General features: G+C 39.1%; 1 protein-coding gene across 1 annotated transcript; it reads right to left on the bottom strand.

Annotated features, from left to right (window-relative positions):
* Nucleotides 1-4,959: 4,959 nt before the first annotated feature.
* Nucleotides 4,960-8,477, bottom strand: LOC149016044 (flavonol synthase/flavanone 3-hydroxylase-like). Its single transcript, XM_089155639.1, has 3 exons — nt 7,954-8,477; nt 7,428-7,755; nt 4,960-5,562 (listed from the first exon to the last, which is right to left on the bottom strand). The coding sequence occupies exons 1-3, from the start codon at nt 8,412-8,414 to the stop codon at nt 5,350-5,352; spliced, it is 1,002 nt and encodes a 333-aa protein (XP_089011765.1). The 5' UTR covers nt 8,415-8,477; the 3' UTR covers nt 4,960-5,349.
* Between the last annotated feature and the right edge of the window lie 1,877 nt (nt 8,478-10,354).

Genomic DNA, 10,354 nt, shown 5'->3' with positions numbered 1-10,354 from the left:
GATCGGTGGTTGTCCAAGTGCATCTTTTAATTCCTCGAAAGCTTTTCTCGGCACTCTTCAGTCCACTTTGCTTCCTCATCGCCCTTCAGGTTTTTAAGAACCTTGAAGAAAGGCAAACATTTTTCTCCAGACTTGGAGATGAATCGATTTAAAGTAGCAACTCTCCCTGTTAAACACTGCACATCCCGAACAGTTTTGGGAGCCTCCATATCAATTAGAGCTTGTATTTTGGCAGGATTAGCCTCAATTCCCCTCTCGTGATACCATGAAGCCCAAAAATTTGCCCGAGGAGACTCCAAAGGCACATTTTTCCCGGGTTTAGCTTCATTTGATGTTTCCACAGATCGAGAATACCTCAGTCAAATCTCGCAATATGATTTGCTTTTGTAAAGCTTTTCACTAGCATGTCGTCAACATAAGCTTCAACATTCTTTCCTATCAGCTCTTTGAAAATCTTGTTGACGGCCCCTCGATATGTGGCTCCGCATTCTTCAGTGCCAAAAGGCATGACCTTGTAATAATAGCTTTCACGATCAGTCATGAAAGCCGTATACTTCTCATCCTCCTTATTCATAAGGATCTGATTATACCCTGAGTAGGCATCCATGAAACTTAAAGTTTCATATCCTGTAGTCGCATCTATCAAGAGGTCAATCCGAGGCAACGGGTAGCAATCTTTTGGGCAAGCTTTGTTAAGATCTGTGTAGTCTGTACACATCCTCCACTTCCCATTCGCCTTTTTTACCATTACCACGTTGGCCAACCAAGTTGGGCACTCAATTGGTTCTATGAAACCAGAATTCTTAAGTTTTTCAACTTCGCTTCGAACGGCTTCATACTTTTTAATGGAGAAATTTCTTCTTTTCTGTATCCCTGGTTTCGCCTTAGGGTCTATCCAGAGTTTGTGCTCTGCAATGGCCCGATCGATTCCGGGCATGTCCTCAGCAGACCATGCAAATACATCTTTATTCTGCTGAAGAAATAACTTCAACTCATCTTTAAATTCTTCCAGCTGTTCAGACCCGATATAAGTAATCTTTTTCTCATCCTCAGTACACAGCTGGATTTGTTCCAGCTTCTCCACTGGTTCGGATCTTTGCATCTCTGTCTCTTCCCGATCATCTCAAACTTCTATGGGGAGGGCAGTCACCTTCCTCGGGCCCTCCTTCACGGAAATTCTGATCGATATTCCGGTCTTCAGCAATCTCTTGGTCACGGGGCAATGTACGTCTCCCTGAATCGCGCTGATCAGGATCTTGTGGTAAAACCACCCGTCTGGTGAGCATGCGGAGTGCTTGGCTCACCTCCAAGAGTTGAATCTTTACCTGATCCAATTGATCTTGGATTGTATCAAGAGGAGGATTACGTCCTCCCTGGCCACCATCTACTTCGATAGGATTTTGGCTTTCCTAGGGAATATCTGGATTATTCACTCTAGGGATCTGAACACCGGAATTGCGCTGTGCAGCGGCTGCTGATCTAGTCACCATGGCTTTTCAAGTTGTTTCCCACAGACGGCGCCAATTGATGCGTCCAAAATCTGCTCAGCCCTTAGATCTCCTCGTGATGTCCTGCAAAACGAAAGCGTCAGATGTGGCCCGACCGCTGGGGTCGGGAGTCCACCTCCGAAGGCTAAGTCAGTTGATGAACTTAATCACAAAACGGCTCTGCTGGAAGCGCAGAGCTAAGGAATGAAGAACTGGGAAAGGTGATCTAGATAGTAGATCGCTGATAGTTTAGGTCTATCAGGATGTATCCGAACCTGAGTCTCAGATAGTATTCTTTTCGATCCCCTCACCTTGTATGGTAGTGAGGTTTATATAGAGTGTACCTTCGAATCTCCTTCGTTGGATGCACTTGAGCCTTCTTCGGGTAGTCGTTGAATCTTAACAGTTAGATCCGTTGAGCAATAGACTTCTACTAGTTTGGACTAGTAGAGGACTCCTGAGATAACCTTTAGGTTATGTGATGATTATCCCTTTGATAATGATTATCCGCAGCCGTCAATTCGAGTCTGCCATCATTAGGGTGATTACCCTAATCCATAAGTAGGATTAGGGCGCGCTTGCAGCCGAATAAGCTTTCTTCTTCAGCAAGCCATCTTTCGGATCCGGTTCGCTCGGGAGCTAGTCGGTTCTCTACGTCTCGACCGGGGTCTAGGGTCGGACCAGGTATGAACCCGGCTTGACCATAATCTCTCCGTATCAACTATACATATAGACCTCAGGCGTTCCAACTGTTTTTTGAATCATTATATTTCTTTTATCCAAATTTTTCTTTAGTCATTCAGTTCCGTTGTAAACCTACGCAAGGAAACCGGAAACCTCGAAACTACTATGCATCTAAACCTTCCCAAAGTACAAGTGGGTTATCAGACCTAACCAGTCAATCCAATCCAAGGTTACTCAGTAAGGACTAAAGCAGCCTGAACTGAATCTTATTGAATACTGAATGTGTATTAGGTTCAGGTCTGTAAAACCTGTCAGCTAGCAGAGTCTGGTTTGCACCATGAGTAACCCAATAAACCCAACCAAATGCACCCAACCGAGCCATTAACCAACTCAAACCGTTAGAACCATATTAAAACCCTAGGTTGATAATATACTTTTTACCGTCTCTCTTTTTTCTCTTCACCTCTGGTCTAACACTCCCTGTGGCTGCCCAAGTTCTCGAGCACCTGAAAGATTTGCTGCTCTCGAGCATCTCTGTAATTACTTGCTGGTGGCAGTAGGCCTACACTCTATAGGCTTTAGCAGTATAGCCTATAGCCATGACTAATGAGATGACGAAGATGTTATCATGCCATGCCCAAATGCTGACCGAGGCTACCTGACCATAAGCCATGAAGCCATCCATGGCTTCAATTCCATGATAGAAAAGTAATGAGTCCTTGACTACAATGGCATACGTCCTTTCAAGCATCCGAACCTCTTTAACCTCTTCATCTCTCAACTTCTCAACACCCCCAACAATTTAGCATGCTATTGCATCTTGATTTCTTATTCTCCTACTCCTGCCCATATAGACCATCCTTGAAGGCTTGTAGCTCTGGAAACTGATGATACTCCCCTCTTGAGACTTGGTTACTTGAGTTCTCTTTCTTCTTCACATATTTTATAACTTTATTACTGCAAAGAATATGCTCATGTGGTCATTGTCAATTGATGTGTCCCACTTCCCTCTGCTTTCCCATTCACCAATGGATGATGGACGATGAAGTGGATTCTAGAGTTTCAAATTTTGAAAGTTCTGAAAATTTTAAAAATGAGAGAGTGGTAACCACATTGCCAATAGGGGAGCCCACACAATTTATACAAGAGGGATATACTCAGAATTTGGTTTCTTGGGAGAATGCGAGTCTACCATGAATTCAATTGAGCGGGCCCACATAAAGGCTTCTCTACACGTGGAGGTGAATTGGCCATTGTTCTATCTAATGAGATGGATGCTAATCCAGGGTAGAAGGTGCAGTCAACCCTGTCTGTCGATGATAAAATGTCTCAAGATCTAAGGTTGATCCAAAATTAATGGCTCGGTTGGGTGTTGTGGTGAGGTCGTGGCATTCTGGCACTAATTATGGGATTAACCGGTGGAAGACAAAAACATGGTGACGTGGTGGCAGAGGTGGAAGGAATTAGCCTCACTCTGTATCTACTAGTCTAGATGAAGAAATGGAGATCTCAAACTTTCATGGTTGTACTATATCATCATCTGGATGAATTGAGAATACTTTTGAAGAATTTGCAAAAGTTAATCGATTCTTGGTGGAAAAATAAAATAGTGGGATGAACAATCAATTTTAGATTATTTATTTTTCTAATGAGGAATGGGTTGTTCTATCTTAAAATTTTGAGCAAATTGCATAGGCACCCCAAAATGGAAGCCTTAAAACATTGACGCCTTATTTTATGTTTGAAAAACACAGATATTCCAAAATTGAATTTTCATTAAACACATTAGTTCAATTTGTCACCTGAAAACTATTAAATCACTATTTATTTTCTTTCAATTAAAAAAAAAAAAAAAAAAAAGCCCTATCAAAATACAAAGGAAAAAAAAGCATAAACAATAATTTAACGGTTTTCAGTGACAAATTGGACTAGTGTGTTCAATAAAAATTCAATTTTTTTTTTTTATGTTTGTGTTTTTCAAACATAAAGTAGGGTATCAGTGCTTTAAGACCTCCATTTTGGGATGCCAATGCAATTTTCTCTAAAAATTTTATGATGATATTCTTTTGGCATATGGAATATTAGGGGCGTGAGGAAGAAGGTAGGGATCAATGCTTTGCAAATGTGAACAAGTATTGCTCTTCATTGTCCACACATGCGACAACATCAACACAAATTACTCCAAATGCAAAACTTATCCTTTCCGACCATGGCCTAGAAGTATGTATATATTGACTTACATTTTAACAAAAGTTTTAGTATAGAATACCAGTACAAATTTTCTAACCATTTTTCGAAAAATCTAAATGTAAGTCCTTAATGTTGAGGTATCTAAGTCATACTTAAATATGGTTGAGGTATTTGAGTTATACTCAACGAATATTCTAATATAAGCCATCGGATCAATTACGATCCAATGGTGTAATGGCTCTTCGTGGGAGAGTCCAACTAACCGAATACTAGCTGGAAGCAACGGTCTGGGTATTCCAAAGTAGATACTCAGGGTGTAATGCTTTAAGCCACCTTATGCTTAAACACTAACCCTAATACTTAATACGCCAAAGCAAGGGGGAAATCCACGGGTTCACTTGAAACAGATTATCAATTGAGTCACAAGGCTAACTCTAGCACGCCCATGCAATTGAACAAGACTCTAAGTGTTTGAATACAATGAGAAATTTAATTTTGATTGATCGACAACAAGGTCCCATATTTTCTTTTCCATTGCTTGTCACCCTATAAATTTTTTTTTTTGGGGGGGGGGGGGGGGAGGTTGTGGTAGTCTTGGTTCTTAAAAAGTGTCAAATTAATATCATATGGACCATTGGATTGTAACCCTAATTACACTGTTTTTTTGGGTAGGAGAAAACCCTAATTGCATTTTGCAGTTGAAGAAAATTAAGAGAGAATCTTTTCATCTTGAAACTTGGAATGAGGTAGCACAATATAGGTGGCTTCTAAAATTTAAAATTAGCAGGTAACCACCATTCTACCTATCTTGCAAAAAATGATCAAACACACCTCCACATGATAGAAAAAAACCATTCATCAAAAAAAAAATGATAGAAAAAACCAGCAATTTTCAAGTTAAGGAATTGCAATTTTCTAAAATCCTTCAGAACTGCAAACTAAAACTGTAGCTAGCCAGGAATGATTCTCTTTTTCTTATTTCAATCTTCTACTGTGGAAGTCCATTGAGCTTGCAATACTCATAATCCTTAAATTTCTTGCTTTTGTACTTTGGTGGGTTATGTTCATTAGTAAGTTGACGCAGTGGGCCTACAACCATCTCTTTTGGCGGCGAGCAAAACACCGGCCATGAAATCCTTGTCTTCTCCTTGTTCACAGTGGATCTATGTAGGACGCTCTTGTACCTTCCATTGCTTAATATCTGCATCCACAAGCAAAACCCTTATTTTCTTTTTCCATCTTAAATGCAAGTGAAGATGATGGGATAGCAAACAAGGTCGAAATGTTGGACTTAACTTCTGAACTTCATCTTGGAAACCCTATATTTTTTTTTTTATGCTAAATAAACTTCATATTAGTTAAAACAGCAATATACTTCATCTTGGAAACCCTATATTGGAATTCCCAGAAATGACCACAAGACACTGAGTTCTTGAGGTCATTAACTTCTTTGTTTTTGGTTGGAGAGTTATCTTCTTCTTCTTATTTCAGCCCAACACAAGAATGAGAAGCCAAAAGCGACTGAAAACTAAGTAAAGGCTAAGTATGCACAAAGGTTTCAAAGAATTTTCATCATGTCAGGGGTGGTGGAACACCTAATGCACCCACAATGAACTGATCCAACTTTTTCATTGGAAGTGGAAACCCAATGAGTTTCAATGAGCATTGACGACTACTATATCATCCACACATCCCAAAATGGATGGATGTCTATCTTGAGTATCAGCCAATTGGTGCCTCATTGGGTTCCTATTTTTTTAAGGAAATTCAAATTCAAACTAGCAAATTTCGCCAATTTTCTCCTTTTAGTTTCACGTGGTTCACCTCTTTCACGTTTTCTATTATTTTATGGTCTTTCACTCTTTTCAATTCAAAAGTCGGAACATGAATAAATGTGTCCTCACTCCTCATAAGTATTTTAAAAGATTTGATTAGGGCGTGGTCATGAACAGAGATCCGGATTCTGAATTATACCCGGGTGAAACTCGATCAGAACCCGTTAGGTAAAAGGTGATCGAGATTATGGATAGGGGTGAAATCCGAGATTTCAAAAAGCTATACAATGACACACAAAAACGCGATCAAATAAATTTTAGGATGAATCACGTTTCATTCCACAACCAAACACTTAATTTTATAAATTATAATTCCATAGATTTGAAGTCTATAGATTTGAAATCTCTAGATATTTGAAATCTCCAGACTCATGTAACCAAACAGGCCCTTAGACAATGAATAAGGATTCAAAGTCTAGCTCAGTCAAAAAAGCATTGTCATTTAAAATTTAAAATGAAAATTTGAAGTATGAGAAAGTGAAAACTGAAAACTGAAAAGGTAGGTTATGTTTTTAAAAAGTATTAATAATTAAAATTAAAAATAACATTGATAGTCACATATGAAATCATGAAGGGTATTTAAAATTTTAAAAAGTACACGATATTTAGCTAGAATATGCGAATAATCATCGATTTTGGCAATATATCGGTTATATCGACCAAATATTGGCAATATTTTGCATTTTTTCGGATCCAGTGGATGAAAAAAATCATTACTCGCCGAAATGACTGAAAAGTAGAGAATTTCGATCGAATTTCAGCAATGTGTCACATTGTGGGAGGATGATCACTTTTGAACACTGGAGACAAGGTTAAGCCCCCTACATATGATGACGAAATCAGAAGGGCAAAGAAACCGGGCTCTTCGAATCCATGCATTATACTGTATACCCATTGAATGATGTTGACCCTAGCTACCAAATGCATGAGTACATAATACAATGCACCAAATGGGTGCAGTACTCCCCCTCACATATTTACTATCACATGTTTAAGAAAGACATTTGCTTATGGTTTACTTTATCAATGTTCAAAAAAAAAGTGAATATTTTCTTAAACATGTGGTAGAGAATTATAAGAAAAGTGCAATCTCGTATTCGAACGTAGGGATAAAGTACCTGGACTCACAGTAAATAGTGGACAAGAGCAGAGAGGGGAACAAGTATCAGAAATCCAACCTGTGCATGCAATGCTTCAGCTTGATTTGTAGTGGTGGACAGAAAACACTAACCTCAGTCTGATCACCAATGTGGACAATGAGAGCACTAGGGATGTGATTAACGTCAAACCAAATGCCATCTTTGAAGACTTGCAGACCAGGAACTTCATTGGGCACCAGAACGGTGAGAGCTGACAAGTCAGTATGCTGCACCACACCAAGAGCCAGATCAGGGCGAGGGCAAGGTGGGTAGTAGTTAATCTTCAGCAGGTATTCGAACTCATCTCCACCCACGGCATCTCTCATCGCATTTCCTTCCAATCCTAACCCCAGAGACAAGCACTTCAATAGCTTCTCCACAACTGCTATTAAGTACTCTGCGTATTTCTCATTAGCTTCCCTGCATATGCAACAAGAAATAAGTAGAATGAGCAGATTATGAAAAGACCATATAGAGGTTTAACTTGATGAATCCGGATCTCCCCATCTGGCATTGTTTTTTCTTTTGCCCAACTGTCCAATGGGTGACACATGGACTGTTAAAATTACAATCATCAGATGAAAAGTTTGAAATGAATCAGAGGGAGGAATTCAATACCTGTAAGAAGACGGGTTCTTGGGCCAGAACTGGTAATTGATGACAGAGGGAGGCCATATACTATGGAACAAGAAATCAACCCAAGCTCGCTTTCCTACTTGTTCCTTCTGAAGTTTTGTTCCATAACCTTCTAAGGATCCAGGAACAGAAGCGTAGGTTTCTTTTTCTTCTTGTGGGAGCTCGAAGAACTCTTTTCCAACGGTCTGCAGCTTTTGAATTATCTCTACAGGTATTCCATGATTCACGACTTGGAAGATGCCAAAATCTTCGCTGGCAGTGGCAATTGAATGGACAAGCCTGTCTTCATCTGGGTCACTGAAATCGATGGTTGGGATTTCAGGGACAGGTCCATGGAAGGTGGTGGCTGCTGGCTGTTCTTCCTCGCTTCTTATGAACTCTTCAGGCATGGCGTTTGTCTCCATTGCTTGAGAAGCCATTATTTGCACTCGCCCTTTCTCCATCCTCTCTCTCTTTCTCTCTTTCTCTCTCTCTCTCTGTCTCTCTCACTCTATATATATAGTAGGCTTAGTGAGGGAACTCAAAGAAAGAGAGAAGAGGAAGGTTTATTTATATTCACGAGAGTGAACTCAGTGAAGAGTAAATGAAGAACCGTGAGGAAATGGCATATCCTGTCAACGTCAACATATTTGCTTTAATTGCCTGGATTTAATTTATGTTTGGAGGAAAATGAATGAGGGGGCACCAAATTCAATAATTTGCACATGGTTGTCCAAGTTGCTTTTGAATCTTTTTCGTTGCATATCATGCAGGGATTCTCTCAACACCATGGTTTCCTCGCGATGGTATACGTACCACGGGTTTATTCATTGGTATTGTAAGAAACAGCAAAGAAATGAGTGAATTCTTGATCTCACTCTGGAGAGGATTTTGCTTGGCTGTTGAGTCTCACCTTGTGGTTATGGGTGTAAATGGATAGTCGAAATCCACATCCGAATTCTTATCCGCATCCGTTTAGTGGTATTCAAATTCGTCCGATTACTAATAGAATGCGGATATGTTATACCCATTTCCTACCGATTATTATCCATCCGATAAAATTATCTAATTAAGTTACTTATTTAGATTTATTTTTCTTATTTTTATAAATTTGTACTTGTGATATACGATTATTTTTCTAAATTTTCTACTAAAATAACTCCCAAAGTTGTTAAGTTCTTAAATTTCAAACCTAACACTCACAAATAAAATAGTAAAGATGTACACAAGTAGTCAAAAACTTGTATTCAATATGTATTATACTTCTTTAAGAAGAATCTACTTTAGAAAATGACCATTTGATTATTATCTGAATCCGTCCGAAAACCAATAGGATATTATCCGAATTCGTCCGAATATAATAGAATGTGGATATGGTATTACCACTATTTGATCCGAATCCGGTCCGTTTACACCCTTAGTTGTGGTGCCTATAATATATGCCCAACGTTGGATGACAAGTTGCTTCCTATGATGCTTAGTAGGGGTGCAAGTTTGGCCCTGGTGGCGTTGACCGCCCTAAGTTTGCCCTGAGCCCTAATAGGGCTTGGGCTAAAGATTTTGGCCCTAAGGGCGGGTTAGGGCCAAAATATTCTAACCCTAAACTAGGGCCAAGGGCGGGCCTGAGATTACTCTCTGGCACACGCGTCCAGCCCATCCTAGCCCGACCCTGATTTTGGCCCTGATTGTGATCCTGATTCTAGCCCTGATCTTGGCCCTAATTCTGACCCTAATTTTGGCCCTAATTTTGGCCCTAATCCTGGCCCTAATTCTGGCCCTAATCTTGGCCATAATCTTAGCCTTGATTTAGGCCTATGATTTTGGCCCTGATTCTAGTCTTGATTTGAGTCTGGACCCTCCACCCATATGGAGAGGAATTAATTCTAATCCACATGGGTGAATACTTGACAAGTGTTAAATTTTAAAAACATGATAATGTTTTGTAAAAAATTAATAAAAATAAATTATATCCTGATTACTAATGTAGTAAGCATCCATCTGATTTTGGCCCGATCTTGACCCTAATTTTGGCTCTAGTCTTAGTGTTAATTTAACCCTGATCATGTACTAGATTTTTACCCTAATCTTCATATTAACATTGATATAATCTCATAACTATAAGTCTCGACTTTGACCTTTAATCATTTTGATCATATTAGACTATGAGTTCACTTTTTATATTATTTTTCAGATTATATTTTTATTTTTTGAACTAAGTCATTTTTAGTTCTCAAAAATCATCGATTTTTTTTTATAACTAAGGCAAGATAATATATTATAAATAATAAAAGCTAATATATAGAGAATTAATATCTAACAAATCTACACCCCAACTTCTCATCATGAATATTAACATATTTCATCCAATTAATACGATTCCTATGGTAGATCAAAGAATAGAAAC

Source organism: Hakea prostrata, chromosome 5 (assembly GCF_041222555.1).
Source record: "Hakea prostrata isolate BN-2017 chromosome 5, UWA_Hpros_2, whole genome shotgun sequence".
NCBI classification, from domain to species: domain Eukaryota; kingdom Viridiplantae; phylum Streptophyta; class Magnoliopsida; order Proteales; family Proteaceae; genus Hakea; species Hakea prostrata.
The sequence above is the reverse complement of the archived record's forward strand: the minus strand, read 5'-3'. Positions and strand labels throughout refer to the sequence as shown.